The sequence below is a fragment of the Eleutherodactylus coqui genome, chromosome 5, assembly GCF_035609145.1.
Source record: "Eleutherodactylus coqui strain aEleCoq1 chromosome 5, aEleCoq1.hap1, whole genome shotgun sequence".
Taxonomy (NCBI): domain Eukaryota; kingdom Metazoa; phylum Chordata; class Amphibia; order Anura; family Eleutherodactylidae; genus Eleutherodactylus; species Eleutherodactylus coqui.
In genome coordinates, this window is record NC_089841.1 from 264,144,956 (window position 1) to 264,170,343 (window position 25,388).

General features: G+C 44.8%; 1 protein-coding gene across 1 annotated transcript in view; it reads left to right on the forward strand.

Moving 5' to 3' along the window:
- Nucleotides 1-25,388, forward strand: part of NWD1 (NACHT and WD repeat domain containing 1) — a 92,853-nt gene that overhangs the window by 50,875 nt on the left and 16,590 nt on the right. The window contains exons 11-17 of the mRNA XM_066602055.1: nucleotides 6,365-6,529; nucleotides 10,550-10,747; nucleotides 13,433-13,555; nucleotides 14,835-15,031; nucleotides 18,769-19,047; nucleotides 20,423-20,513; nucleotides 24,091-24,245. Of these exons, the coding sequence (XP_066458152.1) occupies nucleotides 6,365-6,529; nucleotides 10,550-10,747; nucleotides 13,433-13,555; nucleotides 14,835-15,031; nucleotides 18,769-19,047; nucleotides 20,423-20,513; nucleotides 24,091-24,245 (1,208 nt within the window). The remainder of the gene's footprint in view (nucleotides 1-6,364; nucleotides 6,530-10,549; nucleotides 10,748-13,432; nucleotides 13,556-14,834; nucleotides 15,032-18,768; nucleotides 19,048-20,422; nucleotides 20,514-24,090; nucleotides 24,246-25,388) is intronic.

A 25,388-nucleotide genomic window follows, 5' to 3' on the forward strand; every position in this document is an offset into this window, starting at 1 on the left:
AGAATAAAAGGCCTCCCAGAATCGTGGGCTTCCGAAGTATTGCCAAAAATTGCTACAGAACTGTTTATCCTACTTGTGGGTCAAGAAAGAGCATCAACTATATCCATAGAACGTATCCACAGATCTCTGAGACCTATACCCACTAGCTCAGAACCACCAAGAGATATAATATGCAAATTTCTAAACTACCCATACACACAAGCGATACTGAATGCCTCCAGAACCAACAAAGACCTGCAATATGAAGGGGCCCCCATACAAGGGTACCAAGATCTTGCTCCGTCAACTTTGGCTAAACGCCGAGTGATGAGGCCTTTACTGGAGGTACTTCGAGCCAAAGACATTCGATATTCCTGGCTCTTCCCGTTTGGGTTGGGAATAAATCTAAAAGGCCGCAGAATAAATATTCGATCTCCGGAAGACCTTCAAAAATGTTGGCATCTGTTGGAGTTAGATCCGATTGAGATCCCATGTTGGCGGCCGTTGCCAGACCCTCCTACACTCTCTACACTACCTAACTCGGAAGCGGAGTCACTTCAAGGATGTTCGCGCTCTCCTAGAGAGAGAAAGAAGAAACCCAAAGATGGCCCATCACAGGAGGAAACTTGAAAAAAGAAGGGATCTGTAAATCCTATTACTCTGATAGTAGTGACTCTACGAGGAGGTTGACTGGAACCTCTATGATCATTTGATATAGTGGAGAAGAACTTTATCTCTGTTTGATATTTTACAAAAGTGATGGGGCCCGTCCATATGGCACAGGCCCAGTTAAAATAGTTACTCACTGTTTACTTATTGACTACTCATTTACTTGAAACTTGTCTCGGTTGAGAATTACAAAGCTGAGTTAATACGCTCCACGTACACATATTGAGTGCGGAGGTAGCAAGACCAGAACATCCGCGATTTCGCCTTTGTGGTTCTCTCAACTGACACACCTTTGATTTGTTTACAAACTTATTTCATCCTATATACCCTCGTTCCCACCCTTTTTTCCCAACACACCCCTACTCCCCTCCCCCCCCCCCCCCCCGCTGCCCCCTGGTAAGGGAACATTACCTGTGCGCCTAATAGGAACTAATTCTATTACTCTCTTCATTTTTCTTTAAAATTACAGGTGTGGTACAGGATAGCGCCGTCGCCATGACCTCCATCCGCTTCACTTCATTCAACGCTCGGGGTCTAAACTCGCCGCACAAGAGGCACAGCGTGGCACACCTACTAAAAAAATGTAAGACAAAAATTTTATTTATCCAGGAGACACATTTTAAAAAGGACAGACAATTTGCACTCCCGGGTCTGGGTTTTCAGCAATATTTCCACAACACACACCCGAATTCGGCATCTAAAGGAGTAACCATAGGACTCCATAAGTCAATCCCATTTAAATTAGATGCACAGCTCCAAGATGAAGAGGGCAGAACTCTCTTTATGAGGGGCTCTATTAATAAGTTCAAATTGACAATTGCCAATATCTATGCCCCAAATTCCGAACAGATCCCCTGGCTGTTAAAACAGTTAGATACTCTTAAGCAGTTCGCCATCGGGCATATCATATTAGGAGGAGATTTAAATATTACACTTAATCCTGTACTGGACTCCTCAACAGGACGCTCACAAGCTTCACAGATAAAATTAAAAAGGTTGCACCGCTCCTTGTCAGAACTGGGGGTTCTGGATGAGTGGCACTATCTCCACCCCTCCACTAAAGATTTTTCTTACTATTCCCAAGTCCATTCCTCCTTCCAGAGGCTGGACTACTTACTGGTCTCCGCTGGACTTTTGACCCACCTGAAGAGAGCAAACATAGACCCCATTACTGTCTCGGACCATGCACCGATCCACCTTGATATCAACTTGCCATGCATTACACCAGGCGAATGGAGATGGCGTCTAAATGACTCCCTCTTAGACCCTCTAGAGGAGAGACTGAAAATAGGAGACCTTCTAGAGGAATATTTTAAGAACAACTCAGAGAGAAGTGTAGATATGCCGACGGTGTGGGAAGCTCACAAGGCATTTGTTAGGGGTCTTCTGATAGCACTGGGCTCGAGAGTAAAAAAGCAAAAACAAAAAGAAATTGACAAATTATTAGCCCAAATCATCAAACTTGAATACTCAACAAAACAATCTCAAACCAAGCAGAACCTTGAAGAGCTAACCTCCCTAAGGCACCGTCTCAAATGTTGTTTAATGGAGAAATTTAACAAAAAACATAATTATCTTAAAGGAGATGTCCCGAGGCAGCAAGTGGGTCTATACACTTCTGTATGGCCATAATAATGCACTTTGTAATGTACATTGTGCATTAATTATGAGCCATACAGAAGTTATAAAAAGTTTTATACTTACCTGCTCCGTTGCTGGCGTCCTCGTCTCCATGGTGCCGACTAATTTTCGCCCTCCGATGGCCAAATTAGCCGCGCTTGCGCAGTCCGGGTCTTCTCCTCTTCTCTATGGGGCTCCGTGTAGCTCCGTGTAGCTCCGCCCCGTCACGTGCCGATTCCAGCCAATCAGGAGGCTGGAATCGGCAATGGACCGCACAGAAGCCCTGCGGTCCATGAAGACAGAGGATCCCGGCGGCCATCTTCAGCAGGTGAGTATGAAGACGCCGGACCGCCGGGATTCAGGTAAGCGCTGTGCGGGTGGTTTTTTTAACCCCTGCATCGGGGTTGTCTCGCGCCGAACGGGGGGGGGGGTTTAAAAAAAAAAAAACCCGTTTCGGCGCGGGACATCTCCTTTAAACATGCAGCTTACGCCCATGGAAACCGGGGCAGTAAACTTATGACCTCGCTTCTAAAAAAGTCAAAGACAAGAAATGCTATTCTTTCTATAAAAAAAACAATATGGCTCTCAAGTTTCCTCTACGCCAGACATAGCCAGGGAATTTCAACTTTTTTACTCAAAACTGTATAATCTTAAAGAAAGAGCAGGTTCTCTGGCTCAACAGAATCAGACCGAGAGGGTAGATGCGTTTTTGAGATCTTTAAAAATACCAGAATTGAATGAGGCAGAGGCAGCATCCCTACTGACTCCGATCACAGGGAAAGAAGTGGAGGAGGTGCTGAACTCCTTTGCCCATGGTAAAAGCCCAGGCCCCGATGGCCTCTCACTTACCTATTACAAAGCCTTCAAAGCACAATTAATCCCCAGTCTTACCGAAACTTTTAACACCCTATTAAAGGGAGCTGCTCTACCTAGACAAGCCCAAGAAGCGCATATCACCCTTATTTTGAAGGAGAACAAGGACCCTACACAGTGTGGTAGTTATAGGCCTATTTCACTTATTAATTTGGACGTTAAGATCTGGGCCAAACTCTTAGCTAAAAGAGTGAGTGAGTTTATATCGACACTAATAGACCCAGAACAAGCTGGTTTTGTTAGGGGCAGAGAGGGGAAGGGAAAGTGTCTCAGACTACTTCATGCAATTTACTATGCCCAGGCTTGTAAAATACCCATGGCCTTAGTAAGCACTGATGCAGAAAAGGCCTTTGATAGGGTAGACTGGGTCTTCATGGAGAGAACACTGCTTCGCTTCCACTTCCCGCCTGCTTTCATTGCAGCTATATTAACGTTATACTCAAATCCCCATGCTAGACTAAAAATAAACGACTCACTCTCCCCACCATTTGAAATTAGAAATGGAACGCGACAGGGCTGCCCCCTCTCCCCAATACTCTTTATCCTCACTATAGAACCATTGTTACAATGGGTAAGACAGGACCCGATCATGGAAGGTCTTAGAGTTCAGTCAGGCACGATGTCGTCAGCAGCATTTGCGGACGACGTCATGTTTGTAATTACTAAACCAGAAAGGAGCTTGCCGAGACTGGTCTCAATTCTGCGAGATTTCGGATCCCTGTCGAACTTCAAAGTTAACTTTGAGAAGTCAACGATTCTAAACATATCAATTCCGGAAGTTGACTGCAGGCGTCTGAAGGCTGGTTCCCCGTTTGCATGGTCCGAGACAGTGGTGGATTATCTAGGAATAAAGCTCACGAAAAGAATTGAAGACCTTTTCTCAAAAAACTATTACCCTCTAATTACCCAAATCAAAACACTATTGCGAAAATACGACCTACCATTCCTTTCATGGTTTGGTAGGAAAAATATCCTGAAATCCTATGTTCTACCTATCGTCCTTTATAGGCTTCGTATGATTCCAATACATCTCCCGTTGGCCTTCCTTAAATCCATACGGGTAATCTTTTCGGGCTTCGTGTGGAGGCAAAAAAGGCCCAGACTGGCATATAATCTAATGACCAAGAGGAGATCCAAGGGGGGAGTGGATTTGCCAAACGTCCAGGACTACTATTACTCTATTCAAATCGGATATTGGATGGACCTGACCCGTCCGTCGAGAGACCCGATACTATATGACCTGGCGACTGTCTCACATGGGGATTCTTTGGTGGAAGACCTGTGGCTCCCAAAAAAGAGCATACTTAGAGCTAAGGGATTCAATCCCCTCCTAAGGGGCCCATGTGAAATCTGGGACAAAACTAGGGAATCATTGGCCCCTACACCCTCCCCTCTGACACCTATTCGAAGCATATGCAGGTTACTGGAGATTCCCCCGGACCCAGGTTCCCAGAGTGTCTGGAAACAATTACATGGAAGTAGAATGGAAGAACTGCAGACCCAGGCCCACAAAACACCAGAAGAAATTACGAACTCGCTGATCACCAATCCCAAAATATCATTTCTGCACCGGGCACATGTAGGAAAAGTGATAAAAGAATTCCTATCCAAACATAAATCTGTTAGACCAAAGACAAGCTTTGAAAAAGCATTACTAGAAGATAAACCTGGGTCTCGGAGAATCTCTAATATCAGGAAGAACTTTATAACTCCACCTTTATTCAGCAAACCAACCTTCCTAATATCTTGGGAAAAGGAATTAAAAATCAACCTATCCACGGCAGACACCAAACTAATCTTGAAGCTAGCATATGGCCTGTCCCCATGTGTCCTGATGCAGGAAACTCATTACAAATTATTAGTCCGTTGGTACAAAACCCCCCAATGGCTACACGATTATAAATTAGCGCCCGAAGATAAATGCTGGAGATGCACATCTGGTGGGAGTGTCCGGGAATCTCCCGTTTCTGGAAGGAGATAGAAAAAAACTTAAAAGTTTTCTCGCCAGGTATAACAATTTTACCGGAGATAGTGTGCCTTTGGAAGCCCTCCCCCTACTTTCAGCCGTTCAGAAACAAATTAATAGCATTCTTACTAGACGCTGCGAAAGCACTGATTCCCTTAAACTGGCTTCAACAAAAACCTCCCTCTGTTTCACAGTGGAGGGAAAAAGTAGATAGGATATGTAACATGGAAGAGCTAACAAGTTGGGCAAGGGGCACTCACGAAGATTTTATTTTAACCTGGCACCCCTGGAGAGAGGTAAGGAAGGATCATTAAGTATATTCCATCTATCTATGCACAGTCCATAATATAGAAACAGATGATGACCCCAATGTATCACGGGAAGGTAACGATAGTTGCGCGCGGTCTGGACCCCGGGCGTTGACTACACAAGTATATACTCGTCCTCCTGTTGGAGTACGAGGCGGAGCGGAAGAGAGAGAGCGACCCAGGTAAAAAAGAAGCAAATGTCTCAATCCTTCTGGTATGATTCGAATGTAACTATACTGTATCCCCTTTCCCCCCAAACTTACCCAACTCTACCCCCCTTCCTTTTTCCCCCTTTTTTCCATGAACAATCTTAACTTAGTTGGCCACATTAATACATTAGGTATAGTGGCAAGTTATATTGTTAGATGACACTCCAGGATCAGCCTTGAACCCCAAGGTGGATGGAGCGGCCGAGGGGTCCCCCAGTGTGGCACCAGCCAGGGCATAACATTACATAGACAAGGGGCCCTTCTTAAAAGGCAGCCCTAGAAATACGTGATCCGAACAAATTCTCAAATCTCAGCTTGATAAACCACTAGCCGCCCACACAATTTTGGTGGACTGGACTAGGTCTCGCGGGGGGGCCCTCCAACTAAATACTGTTTAATTGTACTGATACTGCAATATTTATTGTACTTACTTGAGAACAACGCATGACTGTAATGTACGTAATTGAATTTAACATAAAAAACTTAATAAAAAATTTGATTTAAAAAAAAAAATTAAAAAAAAATTTGAGAATGTGTGCATGTGATATTAGCATTGTCAGTGCATCAGGATTTGCTATCGGTGTTCTATGGAATATCTTTAAACCATTTCCTGTTGGGGGCACTTGAAGATGAGAACACTGCTCTAGTATATATGATTTATTGATTACCCATATTGCCAATCTAGACTTTATTTTTCCCATTTTATGATTAGTGTAAACATATGGAAAGTCTACTTACAGGCAATATGAACTGGATCTCTAGCAAGATTGTTTCATGTGGAATCAATAGTTTGATTAGAGACTTTGATATGTGCATGGACCACGTGCAAAGTGAAGAGGTCAAGCTTGTCTATGGTGCACTTCGACTCTTGCAACCTACCTTAAGTGGTATTGATGGACTTACAGGTGAGTGTCTCTGTAACTTATAGATATGAGCACTGCGGAATAAGTTGGCGCTATACAAATAAAGATTATTATTATACTATATGAGCATTCTAGGCACTTAAATGTTTTCATCCTAGTCTAGTGCACAAATAATTTGAAAGCATACATTTATGACGGACTCTACCGCGTTCCATAATTGTGGAATCCTATTTAAAGGGGTTGTCCCGCGGCAGCAAGTGGGTCTATACACTTCTGTATGGCCATATTAATGCACTTTGTAATGTACATCGTGCATTAATTATGAGCCATACAGAAGTTATAAGAAGTTTTTCACTTACCTGCTCCGTTGCTGGCGTCCTCGTTTCCATGGAGCCGTCTAATTTTCGGCGTCTAATGGCCAAATTAGCCGCGCTTGCGCAGTCCGGGTCTTCTTCTTTTCTCAATGGGGCCGCTCGTGCAGGATGCCGGCTCTGTGTAGCTCCGCCCCGTCACGTGCCGATTCCAGCCAATCAGGTGGCTGGAATCGGCAATGGACCGCACAGAAGCCCTGCGGTCCACCGAGGGAGAAGATCCCGGCGGCCATCTTCAGCAGGTAAGTAAGAAGTCACCGGAGCGCGGGGATTCAGGTGAGCACTCTCCGGTGTTCTTTTTTAACCCCTGCATCGGGGTTGTCTCGCGCCGAACGGGGGGGGGTTTGAAAAAAAAAAAAACCCGTTTCGGCGTGGGACAACCCCTTTAAGGTAAACATAATATTTATTGATTGTGAAGGCTACAAATGAGTGTGTTTTCCACTTTTCGAGAACTTCCTCTGATACTCACCCAAACAGCAGCTGTGAACAATTAGTTAATAATAGGGATGAGCGAACGTGTCCGTTACGGACACATCCGCACCCGGACACCGGCTTTGCCGAACACTGCAGTGTTCGCGCGTAAGTGTCCGGGTGCCGCCGGGGGGCGGAGAGATGCGCGGCGGCGCGGGCGGCAGTAGCAGGGAACAGGGGGGAGCCCTCTCTCTCTCCCTCTCCCCCCCACTCCCCGCCGCACCCCCCCGCGCTGCCACGGCGGCCCCCGAACTTTTTCGCCCGAACACTGAAGTGTTCGCAAAGTTCGGTGTTCGGGCGAAAAAGGGGCGGAGCCGAACGTGTTCGCTCATCTCTAGTTAATAATCAATTTTAACACACAGTTTGAGGGCTCTTTCACACAAGCGCATTTTTAGCATTCGGATAGCCGCGCTATAACAGCACGGCTATCAGAGCGTTAAATCATGTGAATGAATAGCAGCTGCGAGCATGTTGCGGTTGCTATTAGCGACATTATCGCTCCCCCTCCCTTTTCTGGCCAGCTCCTGTAGGAGTCTAAGGGAGCTGCCGGCGCTGCGCTGTCAAAAGATAGGACTTGTGAGAAATCTCGGCGTAAAAAAACGTGCCTACTGCGCTATCTTTTGACACGTGATTTTCCTGGCGCATCAAAAAAATCTGAAATAGAAAACCATGGGTTCTTTTAGATGCAGTTTTTTGATGCACCTAATCAGCGTCAAAACGATGCTTGTGTGAAAGAGACATGAAACCCATACTAACCCTCATGTTGATGTGGTTTTCGGCTGCATAGTCAATAAGTCTTAAAAGCAGTTATTATAAGATGAACATTTGCTTAACTCCTTCCTGACTTCAGCAGTGATGAAGCTACAGAGGTGGCGCCGTTCAACCAGTGTCAGCGTTTAATCGGCAACTACAATGCATTGGCAGCATGCTAAGTACTCCTCCTATTGCAAGTTTGGATTGGGAAGACTACTTAGTATGCAGTTCAATGCACTGCAGCGGTGGGTTTGAGCGTTGACACAAGTGGAAAGGCGGGGAAGGTAAGTACAACACTTACATCCCCAAACTCATGGAATTATAGAATGGTAGAGTTGGAAGGGACCTCCAGGGTCATCGGGTCCAACCCCCTGCTCAGTGCAGGATTCACTAAATCATCCCAGACAGATATTTGTCCAGTCATGTTTGAGCACTTCTATTGAAGGAAAACTTACCACCTCCCACGGTAACCTGTTCCACTCATTGATCCCTCTCACTGTCTAATATCTAATCTGTCTCCTCCCTTTCAGTTTCATCCCATTGCTTCTGGTCTTTCCTTGTGCAAATGAGAATAGGGCTGATTCCTCTGCAGTGTGACAATCCTTCAGATATTTGTAGACATCTATTAAAAGGGTTGTCCCGCGCAAACCCAAGGAATGTGTTGAAATTAAAAAAAAAATTTTACTTACCCGAATCCCCTCTCTGCAACTTCTTTCTTCTTTTCCTCCAAGATGGCCGCCGGGATCTTCACCCACGATGCACCGCGGGTCTTCTCCCATGGTGCACCGTGGGCTCTGTGCGGTCCATTGCCGATTCCAGCCTCCTGATTGGCTGGAATCGGCACACGTGACGGGGCGGAGCTACGCGATGACTCTTAGAAGGGGCCAGACCGACCAGGAGGGTGAAGACTCTTCTGCGCAAGCGTGTCTAATCGGGCGATTAGACGCTGAAATTAGACGGCACCATGGAGACGGGGACGCCAGCAACGGAGCAGGTAAGTGAATAACTTCTGTATGGCTCATATTTAATGCACGATGTACATTACAAAGTGCATTAATATGGCCATACAGAAGTGCTGAACCCCACTTGCTTTCGCAAGACAACCCCTTTAAGTCTCCTCTCAGCCTTCTTTTTTGCCAGCTAAACATTCCCAGATCCTTTAACCGTTCCTCATACGATATGATTTGGAGACCACGCACCATCTTGGTAACTCTTCTCTGAACTTGCTCCAGTTTGTCTATGTCTTTTTTTTAAAGTTGAGTGCCCAGAACTGAACACAGTATTCCAGATGAGGTCTAACTAAAGAAGAGTAGAGGGGGAAAATTACCTCATGTGATCTAGACTCTATGCTTCTCAGAATTGTTTTTGCCTTTTCGGCTGCTGCATCACATTGTTGACTCATGTTCAGTCTATGATCTATTAGTATACCCAAGTCTTTTTCACATGTGCTGCTTAGCCCAAGAGAGGGTATAGATAACTTAGCTAACTAGTAACAGCCATAGAGACAGACTGGAGGAGGTGTGAGGGAGTCACTAATGCAGGTAGTAGGGGAAAAGAAGACCGCAGCCAGGAGACTTCTCCAGTGAATTGGTCAAAATGCTGAAAAGGTACAGGAGGAAGTGCTGAAGGGACGGAGATCGATGCTACTTGGTGACTGGGAGATAATTTCCTTCCAGATTTTCTCAGGAGTAAAGTGTCAGAGCGTCAACTTGGATTATGAAGAGATGAGGGAGGTGAAATAGGCTTTTTTGGCAAGGTGAAGGGCAGAGCTGCCGGTTTGGAGTATGAACGTGTAATAGAGTTCAGAGATCCATGACAAAGCTGCAGATAACAGAAACCCTGATTATAATGACTCTGCCTATATGCAGCAGATGACCTCATAGCATGCATTGTATGGTCTAAAGGCCCATTTCCACACATAGATATCTTTCAAAAGATTAAAAGATCAGTGATCATTTTGCATAAAGTAACTAATAGGCACTAATTGCTATTAGTACTTTATTTGCTTTATTTGCATGTACATGAGCTTCTGGGAGCTGTTACAGAACTCAGCAGGAGGTCTGAGCTCTGTAATTAGCTCCATTGTTCAGCCAGGGGTGGAGAATTCAGCAACATGGACAGCAGACAGCATGCAGTCCTGCTTATCAGCTCTGCCCCTGCAGAACACAGCCTGCAGTCCTGCTTATCAGCTGTTCTGCCCGCGGAGCTGAGAACTGAGAACAGCTGTAACAATATTATCAGTTGTAATGCGCTCTCCCCAGGCAGAACACAGCATGCGGTCCTGTTTATCAGCTGTTCTGCTGAAGGATGGCTTTCTAGCAGAACTGAAAACCGTTGTTCGTCTGAACAGTGAAAGATAGGCACATTTAGACACAACGATTATTGCTCAAAAGACGGCTTTTGAGCGAATTTTGAGCGGTGTCTAATTGGGCCTTAACAAATTAAACTTTTTGTCATTTTAAAACAGATCCTTGCATCATTTACACAGAGATATTGGCAAGACTGCATTTCTTTAAATCATCTTATCCATCTTTGATTGGTGATCTCTGCCAGCAATGCTTCACCTGGTTTGATCAGTATCCACATCCTACTTTTATTCCTATGAGCGGATTTTTCCAGCCACCCGGTGGTCCTCTGCAAACTACCCTTACAGGATTCAAAAAAGGTAAATGAATCGTCTTAAGAAAACTCTATTATATATAAAAATACATTATAAGGTAATGGCTGGCGCTTGTAATTGCAGGCACAGTTGTTATTGAAAGCAGCCTGCAATTATAGCACCGGCTACTACACAAGGGCCGGAGCGGCGGCTTCCGCTCTGACCCTGGTGTATCCATGCACTGACAGCAGGTGCTGCCTGAAAAAACCCTCATATAATTTGTTATTGTGCAATGTATACTGCTGTACTGCAATTGTTTTGGCACCCCACAAAGTGCAGGCACCATATGACACGTAGAGTAACCCGATGGTGAACATTGCATGACCAGGAGCGTGTTTGTAGGTACAGTTAGGGCCAGAAATATTTGGACAGTGACACAAGTTTTGTTATTTTAGCTGTTTACAAAAACATGTTCAGAAATACAATTATATATATAATATGGGCTGAAAGTGCACACTCCCAGCTGCAATATGAGAGTTTCCACATCCAAATCGGAGAAAGGGTTTAGGAATCATAGCTCTGTAATGCATAGCCTCCTCTTTTTCATGGGACCAAAAGTAATTGGACAATGGACTCTAAGGGCTGCAATTAACTCAGAAGGCGTCTCCCTCGTTAACCTGTAATCAATTAAGTAGTTAAAAGGTCTGGGGTTGATTCCAGGTGTGTGGTTTTGGATTTGGAAGCTGTTGCTGTGACCAGACAACATGCGGTCAAAGGAACTCTCAATTGAGGTGAAGCAGAACATCCTGAGGCTGAAAAAAAAGAAAAAATCCATCAGAGAGATAGCAGACATGCTTGGAGTAGCAAAATCAACAGTCGGGTACATTCTGAGAAAAAAGGAATTCACTGGTGAGCTTGGGAACTCAAAAAGGCCTGGGCGTCCACGGAAGACAACGGTGGTGGATGATCGCCGCATACTTTCTTTGGTGAAGAAGAACCCGTTCACAACATCAACTGAAGTCCAGAACACTCTCAGGGAAGTAGGTGTATCTGTCTCTAAGTCAACAGTAAAGAGAAGACTCCATGAAAGTAAATACAAAGGGTTCACATCTAGATGCAAACCATTCATCATGCATGGCTTTCAATGGCACTGGGTCACTTGTGTTTATTGATGACATAACAGCAGACAAGAGCAGCCGAATGAATTCTGAAGTGTACTGGGATATACTTTCAGCCCAGATTCAGCCAAATGCTGCAAAGTTGATCGGACGGCGCTTCACAGTACAGATGGACAATGACCCCAAGCATACAGCCAAAGCTACCCAGGAGTTCATGAGTGCAAAAAAGTGGAACATTCTGCAATGGCCAAGTCAATCACCAGATCTTAACCCAATTGAGCATGCATTTCACTTGCTCAAATCCACTTCAGACGGAAAGACCCACAAACAAGCAAGACCTGAAGGCTGCGGCTGTAAAGGCCTGGCAAAGCATTAAGAAGGAGGAAACCCAGCGTTTGGTGATGTCCATGGGTTCCAGACTTAAGGCAGTGATTGCCTCCAAAGGATTCGCAACAAAATATTTAAAAAAAAATATTTTGTTTGGGTTATGTTTATTTGTCCAATTACTTTTGAGCTCCTAAAATGTGGAGTGTTTGTAAAGAAATGTGTACAATTCCTACATTTTCTATCAGATATTTTTGTTCAACCCTTTAAATTAAACGTTACAATCTGCACTTGAATTCTGCTGTAGAGGCTTCATTTCAAATCCAATGTGGTGGCATGCAGAGCCCAACTCGCGAAAATTGTGTTACTGTCCAAATATTTCTGGCCCTAACTGTAGCTAAGGTGCTTAAGACCATCTGTATTTGGTGCCTACATGGAGCTTCTGTGCAGTGAGACTGCAGTAAGAGTATAGGTCTGGGCCTGGTTCACCATTGATGAGTGTAACGATAGGCTGAGACCCGGGGAGCTGTTGTGGAAGACAGTGCATTCACTAGTTTCTTTTTATTAAGGAACCTTATAAATGCCATACAATGAAAGGCTGTGCCCCCTGATGGACAACCTTTTATGACATTTGCAAAACAGTAGTGTAAAGTGACATGTATTAGATTGTATTAACATGTGATTAGCAGACAAGACGTTGTAACCCATGACAATTATAGCTAAAGGAGTATTCAGATGTTTAAATAAAGTCATAGAAATAAGTGAGATGAATCAATACCTCCACAGTGCCACCTATTGGAAGGCAGCAATACCTAAAGTCAATGTTAGACTCTTTATCCAAACCTTGCAACAATGACTAGGAATTTAAAGCAATGTCAGAGCCCATTCACATACAACTGTTTCAGGGTATTTGCCTGGTCATTGTTGCGAGGCTTGTATAAAGAGTCTAACATTGACTTTAGGTATTTCTGCCTTCCAATAGTTGGTGCTATGGAGGTATTGTTTCATCCCTCTTATTTGTATATTACGCAGAGGAGTAAAAATGGCCTCACTCACCGTCTAGGTGCTCTCCTTAAGGAGAAGAGATGGCGTTTCTGACCCACTAAAATCATAGTAAACGGTAGTATTTTATTTTCTGAGATAATGCAGTTTTTGCTCAACAAGTAAAAGAACTTTAGAGTTTTTTCCGCTATGAATATGTTTGTAGGGCCATGTGCTTGGATGATTACATTACTATTTTAACTTGTTTCAGATATAGATGTTTTTAGTAACTAAGCTCAGTGGTGTAATGCAGCTTTTATGTTTTTAGGTATCACTGTATTAGAAGTATATCCTGACAAGGATCTTCTCCTCGTCGGATCTGATGATGGAACCATGATCATTTGGGATATCAAGGACACTGAGGTCATTCACACACTAGCTGGTCATTCAGGTAGCTGCATCAACGGATCGGAAGCAGTTTAAAAAAGAGCATATGGTACTTTAAGACTGGCTTTTATGTGCAGTGCTAGATGAAACCGGATTCTCAGCAGAGTTTATTATTAGAGATGAGCGAGCGTACTCGGATAAGCGGTACTCGCTCGAGTAATTGGCTTTATCCGAGTACCGCTGTGCTCGGGGCTAAAGATTCGGGTGGCGGCACGGAGCGGGGAGCTGCAGGGGAGAGCGGGGAGGAACGGAGGGGAGATCTTTCTCTCCCTCTCTCCCGCCCGCTCTCCCCTGCTCCCCGCTGCGACTCACCTGTCAGCCGCAGCGGCACCCGAATCTTTAGCCCCGAGCACAGCGGTACTCGGATAAAGCCAATTACTCGAGCGAGTACCGCTTATCCGAGTACGCTCGCTCATCTCTATTTATTATACAATATTATAAGAGACCAAAACATTTTCAACTATGTATAAAATATCTATAAATTAGGCTTCATCAAGACTTGGAAATACACAAAGTAATGGAATTCTGAAACTAGATTATTTCTCCTTGCCTATATGTCTACACCCAACTTGGGAACTGAAATCCTTCTGATGTTGGGATAGGTCTTGTATGAAGAGTTAGTAAGTTTGGATATATCTGAAAACTACACCATTACTGCAGTAAATCTTAGAGCAGCTTCAGATGGATGTGCTTGTGCATGCAAAAACACAGAAGATAAAACCAAGTGATTTCAAGGGGTTCTCTCTCATTTCATAGAAGTCTATGAGAGGTGTGCAAATGCGCTGTGCTGTTCGGTGTAAAAAATAACACATCTGGACCTCATTAGGTTAAATAGCCTTTTAACCCTTTGCAATCCAATTTTGGATTCAGGGTTTCCTAGGGGGGCTTTCTCTTTCTGCCATTATACAATGCCGCCATCTGCTGGCTAGAGACAGTACTGCGGTATTTGACATGCTGAATAGGCTCCCAACAACAGAGCGGCCATAATATACAGTAAGAATACCCTGCTGGACGTCTTCTGACATTGGAGCGGTACAGCCTTCAATCAGAATGTCTTCAGACGTCAGACAGTGGATTGCAAAGGGTTAAATTGCGTCGGTGGCGTGTGTATGTGTGTGTGTGGGGGGGGGGGGGGGAATCCGCGCAAGTGAACATGCAGTGAATTTGCTATCTCAGACTGTTGGTCCGAGAGAAGAATCGCTCTTGTGATTTACATTGATCAGATATTGCGCATGAAAATCGCCCGTGTGATCATGGTTGACCATTTCTGTTTACTCTTGCAGCTGGAATACGATGTGTAAAGATCTTCGGTTCGGGGACTAGAGCCGTTTCTGGTTCTCTGGATCACACATTGCTTCTATGGAATCTCACGACTGGGAAACAGTATTTGTGCATTCAAGAAGATCATACAAACTATGAAAATGCTTATCTGCATGTGGATGAGAAGATTGGCGCTATTTACTCAGCAGCTGGATCTAAGGTGAAACAATTTGCCTGCCTCTAAAGCAGACAGATTAGATATGCCCAAAGCTGAGAGAACATCTAATGTGTTTGACCTTAAAAAAGGAATCTCAATCAATGAAGAAGACGCCACTTCCCCTATCTCATTTATGATGGAATCAAGGCAGCATACTGTCTGCAGATGTACCACTGCAGGCCAACATACATGTGCAGAATTACAAATGATTTAGGCTTCCTTCAATTTGGTGGCATTTCCCCCGCCCCCCCCCTGACCCCACCCCCAAAAAATGCACGTAGAAAAGCTTTTTTTAACGGGTACATGCTTCTTTTATGGTCAAAGAGGATTTTATTAATTTATACAAGGTATAAGCAAGATCGAATAAGGATTCAGCATATACATTAGCAAAGAAATCAAGATTCGGTCACACATGCACAAGCTGCACCCTGCATGGGCTGCCAAGCATTCACCTTATTGATAGTGTTTGGGGATTCACACACACATCTCCTCATCGGCCATGACAGATTCTATTACATAGTACGAACATCCATGCCATACATTGAAATTACATCATCATCTTACTGAATCTGACTACTAGACGCCTCTACGACACAGAGAAGAGATTTCACCCCATTACGAGAGCCTGAGAGGGGCGCATTATTGGGATGTGAGAAGCTGGATGGTCGTATTGATTAATTGTCCCCCATAGGGCCGTTCTGTCCAGACTGTTAGGAAGTGTTGGGACCAGTGGATGTGTGGGGGAACACAAGGCGACCAAGCTCATGACCTCCGACAGACCACTAGTACAGAGGAGCATCTGACCAGACTGTTAGGAAGTGTTGGGACTGGTGGATGTATGAGGGCAAACAAGGTGACTGGGCTCAGGACCCTCCGACAGACCACAAGTAGAGAGGATCGTCTGATCATCCATCAAGCATCAGCAGCTTCATCTGTTTCCTTGTCCATTGTCCAGAGACAAGTGGCGCAATCGTTACACCCCTGTGTCCGTCAAAAGCATTTCCAGGGACACTTGGTCTCACAGCATCCATTACATGTGCGGCCTTTGGTACCCATCCACCGTCACCTCTGCCTGCAGTGATGTCATGAATGAAGAAACTGGACTACAACACAGTGGAACCAGGTTGTTTTTAGCAGCAAATCAAGATTTAGTTTGGTCACTGACGACGGCCGTGTTTGTATCTGGAGACCTTGGGTTGAGCAACTTAATCCTGCCTTTGCTGTGGAGTGGCACACTGCCCCCTGCTGGTGTGATGACCTGGGGGGCCATCGTATACGACAGTCGGTCACACCTAGTAGTGGTACGAGGGACAATGACAGAGATATGTTCAGGACATCCTACAGCCACATGTGTTCCTCTCATGGCGGCTTCCAAGAGGCAGCAGGATAATGCTCAGCTGCACACACAAGGGAGTCAGAGGAATGCCCCCACAACATTGTCACACTTCCATGGCTGCTCGGTCACCAGAATTATTGCCAATAGAACATAATATGCCATAGGATACCATACGGAACCTGTATGCCTCCATGCCCGCCCGTATCAAATCTTGTATCCAAGCTAGGGGCAGTATAACGGGGTACTAGGGCCTCCATGACCGCCAGTATCACATCTTGCATCCGAGCTAGAGGCAGTACAACAGGGTACTAGAGCCTTCATGCCTGTCCGTATCCCATCTTGTATCCAAGCTAGAGGCAGCCCAGCAGGGTACTAGAGCCTCCATGCCTACCCATCTCACATCTTGCATCGAAGCTAGAAATGGCCCAACAGGGTTCTAGAGTTCCGTTATTCCTACTATATCATAATTTTCATCAGATATTCTCGCTTCTAGCTCACCCACTTTACTGATCAGACTTCTTGCATTTGTTGCCATACAATTTATACGGTTGTTGCTGTTTTTTTATATTCATTGTGCTACTTATGGTAAAAGTAGCTATTCTGTCAGTTCTAACTGCTCGACCCCCATTCCCATTACTTGGTCCCAGGTTGCTATCTACACTGTCTACTCCCCTGTTTCTCTTTTTGCCCTCCCCAACAGTCCCTAGTTTAAACACTCATCCAGCCTCCTAGCCATTTGCTCCCCCAGCACAGCTGTACCTTCCCCACTGAGATGCAACCAGTCCCTACACGAACTCCAGAGCCACTTGTTTACCTTTCTAAGATCCTGCTGCCTTTCTAGTGTGGCTTGTGGTACAGGTAGTATTTCTGAGAAAACTACCCCCACAGTAGTAATAGTGTCCCTCACAGTGACTTCAGTAGTAATAGTGACCCTCACAGTGGCCCCAGTAGTAATAGCGACCCCCACAGTGTCTTCAATAGTAATAGTGACCCTCACAGTGGCTTCAGTAGTGATAGGGACCCCCACAGTACTAATATTATTATTATTGGGGGTCAATATAGTGGAAACTATTGCTAATAATGTCCCCTATATTGCCCCCAGTAATAATATTAATCCCACAGTAGCCCCAGTAGTATTAGCGCCCCCTTCATACACTTACCTCTTCCTTGTAGTCTAAGTTCCGCTCCTCCTCTACTCGGCGCTGCTGTGGGTGCACATGCTGTTGAAGTGTGTGCATCCGGAACGCTTCTTCCCTTATCCTTTCTCCCTGCGGAACCAATGAGGAGACATCAGGGGAGGAGGATACCGGGTATACACACTGATGTCAGTATGTGCGCCCTGGATCAGCGCCACTGAATGATTACTAGCTGGGGAGCTGTGACACCCCAGACGGTAATCACCATCGTGGTGAGCAGCCAGTGGTACACGTGTCAACAGAGAGGGTAGCCCCATTCGGCATGCATGCCATAGGTTCGCCACCACGAGTCTACGTTTTCCCTTAATCCTCTGTGGGTGACGCAGAAGGCTTTTGCTACCAGGGCACTATTGCAAGCAAATTCTGTCAGTGCCTTGGACATTCTTGCATAGTGCCTCTTTTATATTCTTGCAGACTGGCACTGTTGCAAGCACATTTCGGTTTAGGGGGCATACTGGCAGTCTGGCTCTGTTGTGGGGAACTATTCAAATTATATCTCTCTTTGAACCGAGTACCTCTCTGTTGCACGGTGAGGTGGCACCTGAATGTTGTTAATATTGTCACAATATCTGGGTATCTTCAGAAAACTGAATGACGTATCGACCCGTGTAAATAGGCAGTCGTCCATATATACGGTAAACGGCTGCCTGCATACTGTGAATGGAGGCGGGTGGGCCAGAAACATCTCCAGCCCGCTCCGCCTCCATTCACTAGCGATGATCATTCCTGTGATCATTCTGTGAGCACAAGAATGATTATTGCTGAGACGACCTGTTCAGCATCTGCACCCCACAGGTCGTCCCATGCAAAAGTAAGATGGTGTCCAGTCATTGTCCTCAAATGAGATCATTTAAAGTATTACTTCACAAATCAAGATGGTACCTGCCTTCACCACCCTAAACATCAAAAATGAAACAATTCAGCTGCCAACTGAAGTAGCGTAACAGTGTCAGCCACAGGACAATGATATATGATGCCAGTTGAACAATTCTGACCAATATTATGACTGATCATTACCTTGAGGGCACTTGGTAGAAATGTCTTTGACTAGGAGATATTTGTCTTAGAAACATTGAGAAACACTGTTCAAGATCAAATAAGTCTGTGTGAGAAAAGGTTGAAGTTGATCAAAGTTTAATTTTTAAACCTACATAACTATGGAAATTTATGTAGCAGCCTTACAATGTCTCAATTCATGTTTCTTATAGGTCTGTGCGTGGAATATAGAATCTGGAGACCCTATATTCTCCCTTACACCGGGTGTTCCTGGGTTCCCATTGCAAGCTGCAGTATTCACCCCACAAAAAATCCTAATGACCGTAACGGAAGGAGGAACGTTACATCTCTGGGACAGTGCAACGGGGGAGTTGAGAGGGTCCCGGCAGCTACCTCAAATAGATGAAGAAACGGCATACCCAGTTTGTAGCTGCATCCTTCCCAAATATGGAAAGATGGTGGTTGGATTCAAAAATGGCTCCTTAGCGCTGGTATGAAAGGCTATATGGTTAATACATTAAACATATACTTACTTGGATGCTACACATCTTTCTGGATTTTCTATAATATTTGGGTATCCTCCGATTAGGTATGCACCTAACCCATTTGGCCCTGTAGGATATAACCTATGTTGGCCTCACCAACAACTGGCGCACACTTCACCAGTGAGGCCATCCTAGCAGTATGAGATCTGCTGTAGAGAAAACAGTTATTACAACAAGCTGTGTGCATAACATGTACTCATCCTTTTTCACCTACCATTTCACTTTCTACAGCATAGAGCAGAAACAATGGACACTATGTACTGTGTCTTAGCATAGTGGGAGACACACAACTAGATTGCAGAGTTGAAGCGGTAAAAGGGAAAGACAGGAAATATGACAAAATCGTCCTTTAACCCCTTGAGTGGCGGGTTTCCTACCACCCTGTTGTGCCCACCAGGGCAGGTTTTTTAAAATGGTCTAATGATTGAATTTCAACTAATTTTGCAGTTGCGTCTCAAGAGCCATAACTTTTTCATCTTTCCATTGACATGGCCATTGCTTTTTGTGGGACAAGTTGTGATTTTTTAAACAGGGGGGAGGAAAAAAAGAAATGGGGAAAAAAGAAAAAAAGGGGCCATGTCATTAAGGGGTTAAATAATGTATTAACTTCCTTCTCTGGGTCATTACGACGCATGGATACCACATGTGTAATTATATTTTTGATTTTTTTACAAAGTAAAGGGAGACAAGTGTTTTTATAATTTTTTTTATAATTTTTTTACTTTTATTTTTTATTTTTTAATTTTATTTTTTTTGTCCCTTTAGGGGACTTCCACAGGGACCCATCAGGACCCCTGATCACATTCCGGGGCCTGATGGTGACAGCCCTTTACATGCTGCAGTGACAGCCCTTTACATGCTGCAGTCACATAGACTGCAGCATGTAAAGGGTTAACACAGCAGAGATCGGAGGTTTTCTCTGATCTCTGCTGTAAGAGCTAGTACCTAGCTGTCCTCTGACAGCTAACAACCAGCTCTCCCTGCCACAGAGACCATCGGCTTGCTTCTGACAAGCCGATGATCTCTATGGCAACCTGTAAACAAAGCAGGAGATTGCCGACATATCGGCAATATCTTCTGCTGGTTTTTCAAAGCCCTTGCACTGCTCTCTGTGGGTCTGTGCAGGCAGAGCACACTGTCACAGCTTGTGGCATTGTGCTCTGCAGCTCCCATAGTGATACATAGCCCGGAAATCTTCCGGGCTGTATCGCTATGAGCAGTGGAGCTCCTCCCGGAAATTTTCTGGGCGTGCCACTCAAGGGGTTAAAAGAACAATATATCAGTTGTCATGATGGTAATCATATATGTTCTTATCCCCTAGATTTCATCAGGAGGAGGTGTTTCAACTGAAAAGATGCCCAGTGGTCTGATCTTTGTCATGGCGGCTGATGACCAGTTATTGTTTGCTGTAGGTAAGCCTGTAATGGGGATTAGGAAAAATTATATTCACTGTACAGATTTAATTAAATAGATAATGTAAAGTACTGATGATTCTTGGGAAATATCATAAATACCAATGTTTACTAGAGTAAAAGTTCTTAATATTTATCAAGGAAAGTGATGTAAAAGATCACATTTATTAGGCGAAAAGCTATAGTGATAGATACTTATTCGTTAGGAGAAATGTGATAATTACTCAGGACTTTTAGAACCAATGATAATCAATGGTTATTATATAACTAATGCTGATTATGCATAACTGTGCAGTACGTGTAAAAATAGTCTCTGTTGTGGCCCTTGTGGACTTGTTTGGTGGGATTCCAGTCCTAGTTGCAGTGGTCACTAGAGGTTTGTATAACTGGTTGCTGTGCTGGCCAGAGGCTGTGTATCTCATGGGCAAATGGTAAAGTATGTCTCACCCGAATAGTGGTGTTTGTGTTTGGTATAAAAGGTCGGGTGTGGACGCAAGTTGTGTTTGGCTGCTGTGGTGTATTGAGCAGTAAGTAGGAGAGGTCAGTGCAAGTTCTGGAAGACTCAAGTAAGAAAGGTTGGGGAAGAAACTTGAGACCTTCTGGCTGGAGCTGAGAGCACCCTGTCAGTGTGGACTGTCATAATTGTGGGATCTCCAGTCAGGACCTGCTGTATTGATGACAGAGTGGGAGTTCACCATTAAAAGTCTGAGAGTGCATAGTTATAGAAATTGTTGAGAATGTTCATAAAACTTATTAGAGAGTGTCCGCAGAGCCACACCTGTACAGCCGAGTAGATAAAGCTAATGCAATCGGGAATATGTAGAGACTGAAACTTGGAAGAGCAGTACTCCAGGGATTTTAAACAAAGTAAAAATCTTTATTGCCCAAAAACAACGTTTCAACTCTCCACTGAGAGTCTTTATCAAGTCTTGATAAAGACTCTCAGTGGAGAGTTGAAACGTTGTTTTTGGGCAATAAAGATTTTTACTTTGTTTAAAATCCCTGGAGTGCTGCTCTTCCATACCTCTTGCTGTTTGAATGATGGTCCGGGATCCAGGACTTTGAAGGAGCGTGCACCGGTGGTGAGGACTATCTTCCCTTTTACACTATAAGGTGGAAAGTGTGCTGTGATCCATTTAGTATTAGAGACTGAAACTTGATTCTGCAAGGGTCAACAAGCTGAGACAGTGTTGCTGGGTTGTAAAGCCAGCATTGCCAAAGTAATTGAAGCATTGCTAATGCTCTGATTGAAACTGTGCTACAACTGATTGAAACTGTGTGCCAAGTCAAAGTGACTTTACTGCTAATCCAGCTGCCAAGTAGAGACCGTTATTGTCTACTACAACAAATAATAAGAATCTTTATTTATATAGCACCAACATATTCCACAGTGCTTACAAGACAGGGGGAACAGAAACAAAAAACAAAGATACAAAAACCACGGTTACATGAAGTAATCAATTGACGGAAACAATAGGGGTGAGGAGCTCCAACGAGCTTACATATTACAAATAATGGGGTGATACAGAACGTAAAGGGGCTGGAGATGTGCACGGTATGGCGAGGTGGAGAGTGTGGGAGGCTATACACATTGACAATGGTTTAGGAGATATGGTATGCCTCCCTGAAGAGGTGCGTTTTCAGAGCACGCCTGAAGTTTTATGTGTCGCGGATTGCCCAGAAAGTTTTGGGTAACGCATTCCAGAAGACTGGTGCTGCTCTGGAAAAGTCTTGGAGGCGGTAATGAGAGGTTTGAATTAAAGGGGCACTTAATGTGATTTCATTAGCGGAGGGCGCAGGCTGGGTGGTGGATTGAGATGAGGGAGGCAATGTAGGGCGGCGCAGTGCTATGGAGAGCTTTATGGATGAAGGTTGTGAGTTTCAATTGAATTCTGTATTTGATGGGCAGCCAGTGCAGTGACTGGCACAGGGCAGAGGCATCCAAGTAGCAGCTGGACAGGAAGATGAGCCGGCTGCCGCAGTCAGGATGGATTGAAGGGGGGGGGGGGGATTCTGGTGTGGGGGAGGCCGATCAGCAACAAGTTGCAATAATCAAGCATGTCCACGGTGAGAAATTAGCGGATTCTTGCAATGTTCTTGAGGTGCAGGTGATATGTTAAGGCAAGAGATTGGATGTAGGGAATAAAGGAGAGAACGGAGTTGAAAATAACCCCAAGGCAGCGGGCGTGTTGGGAGTTATGGTGCCACACACTGAGATGGAGATGTCAGGATGAGGTTGGTTAGTAGAGAGCGGAAACACCAGTAGGTCAGTTTTTGAGAAGTTCAGTTTTAGGAAGAGAGAGGACATAGTGTTAGAGACAGCGGACAGACAGTCGGAGGTGTTCTGTAGAAATGTTGCTGTGATGTCACAAGAGGAGGTGTGTAACTGGGTGTCGTCAGCATAGAGATGGTACTGAAAGCCAAATCTCCTGATGGTTTGTCCCATAGGGGCTGTGTAGATAGAGAAGAGGAGCGGGGTTAGGTCTGAGCCCTGGGGCACCCAAACAGCAAGTGGAAGAGGAGGGGAGGGGGCTGAGGACCGATCCCTGCAGGACCCCAACAGCAAAGGGAAGAGGAGGGGAGGTAGAGCCAGCAAAGGATACACAAAATGAGCCGTCAGATAGGTAGGAGGAGAACCAGGAGAGAGCAGTGTCCTTTAGTCTAATGGAGCGAAGCTTACTGAGGAGGAGTTTGTGGTCGACAGTGTCAAATGCTGCGGAGAGGTCGATGAGGATCAGTGGGGAGTAGTCACTCCTCGATTTGGCCGTCAGGAGGTCGTTTGACACTTTAGTCAGGGTGGTTTCTGTCGAGTGTAGAGGCCGGAAGCCGGATTGTAGGGGGTCAAGAAGAGAGTTTTCTGAGAAATAGCTTGTAAGACGTTCTAGTAGTTTGGAGATGAAGGGGAGGTTTGAGATGGGTCGGTAGTTAGCAGCATTAGTTGAGTCAAGAGTCGGTTTCTTTAGCAATGAGGAAATGTTGGCATTTTTGAATGAGGGGAAGATGCCAGAGGTCAGAGATAGGTTGAATATAGTGGTGAGATGGCAGATGACAACCGGGAAAAGGGACCTGAGGAGGTGTGAAGGTAAGAGGGTCGCTAGCGTAGGTGGTGGGGCAGGCAGAGGAGAGCAATCTGGAGACTTCTTCCTCTGCGATTGGTCTGAGTACAGAGAGTGAGCAGGAGCTAGATGCTGTACTGACCAGACTAGGGTCGGAACTAGTCTGGGATTGGGAGATGATTTCCTGCCGGATGTTGTCGATTTTCTTTTTGAAATAAGCAGCCAGCTTACCCCATCTCTAGATTGGGTCCCCCACAAGTGGGACATATTGTCATTTGCAGACTGTCATTATGGACCTCATTTATGAAGGTGAGCACAGGCAAAAATATGGAGATTTACCCATAGCAACTAATCAAGTTACCTCAATATTCTAATCTGTGCTAGAAATATGAAAACTATAATCTGATTGATGCTACCGGCAACACCTCAAATATTTGCCTGCACATACCCTATATATCCTCGGAAAGCATTTTATTTGCTGTGATATTTGGTAATATTTTCTACACATTTGTTTTATTCAGGATTTGGAAAACAAGTCCAGGTATTCAGAGCAGATTCTAACACTTTAAGGACATTGCTCGATTCTTGTCTAGAACATGAAGACCTGGTGCAGACTGCTGTATTTCACAGTGAGAAGAATATTATAATAACAGGATCACAAGATGAGAACATCCGAGTTAGTAAGCTGTAACTGGACTAAACATGCTGTGCATAAAGCTGTACATCTGAACTTACTTTACATTGTATAGTATGTATATAGATAGATAAATTAAAGGGGTTGTCCCGCGAAACAAAGTGGGTCTATACACTTCTGTATGGCCATATTAATGCACTTTGTAATGTACATTGTGCATTAATTATGAGCCATACAGAAGTTATAAGAAGTTATTCACTTACCTGCTCCGTTGCTAGCGTCCTCGTTTCCATGGAGCCGTCTAATTTTCAGCGTCTAATCGCCAAATTAGACGCGCTTGCGCAGTCCGGGTCTTCTTCTTTTCTCAATGGGGCTCCGTATAGCTCTGTGTAGCTCCGCCCCGTCACGTGCCGATTCCAGCCAATCAGGAGGCTGGAATCGGCAATGGACCACACAGAAGCCCTGCGGTCCACCGAGGGAGAAGATCCCGGCGGCCATCTTCAGCAGGTAAGTAAGAAGTCACCGGAGCGTGGGGATTCAGGTAAGCGCTGTCCGGTGTTCTTGTTTAACCCCTGCATCGGGGTTGTCTCGCGCCGAACGGGGGGGCTGTTGAAAAAAAAAAAAAACGTTTCGGCGCGGGACAACCCCTTTAATCTAGATACTCTACAGGTATTGTAGCCTCATCAATCAGGTATGCCTAATTATTTCTTGATGCATCCAGCAAGAAGACAATGAGAGCCATTCAGTGATGTTTTCAAGCTGTTCTGAAGTGTTTTATTATTGCATAGTTTATATAGCAAAATTTCTAGCACTTGTCAGGAATTGAGCACAAGTTGCTTCACCCCCTTAATAACCAATCAAAATATTTCATAGTGAATCATAGTAAGGCCAAATGCACACAGGTGGAAATTCCGTGGCAGGATTTCCCACAGAATTTCCGCCCGTGTCTGCTGCCATAGGATCGCATGAGTTTATGCAATCCTATGCAGATGGCTGCCATTTGACCACGTGAAAATTCACACGGTAAACAAATCGCGGCATGTCCTATTTCTGTGTGAGCCTCGCAGAGGCCTGCACACAAATGTCACTTCTGACGCGCTGGCTCTGCACTGCGCATGTGCCGGCTGGGCGGCAGGTAATGCAGGTACAATTCACGTTTAACAGTAACAGGCTATGGCTCGGAGG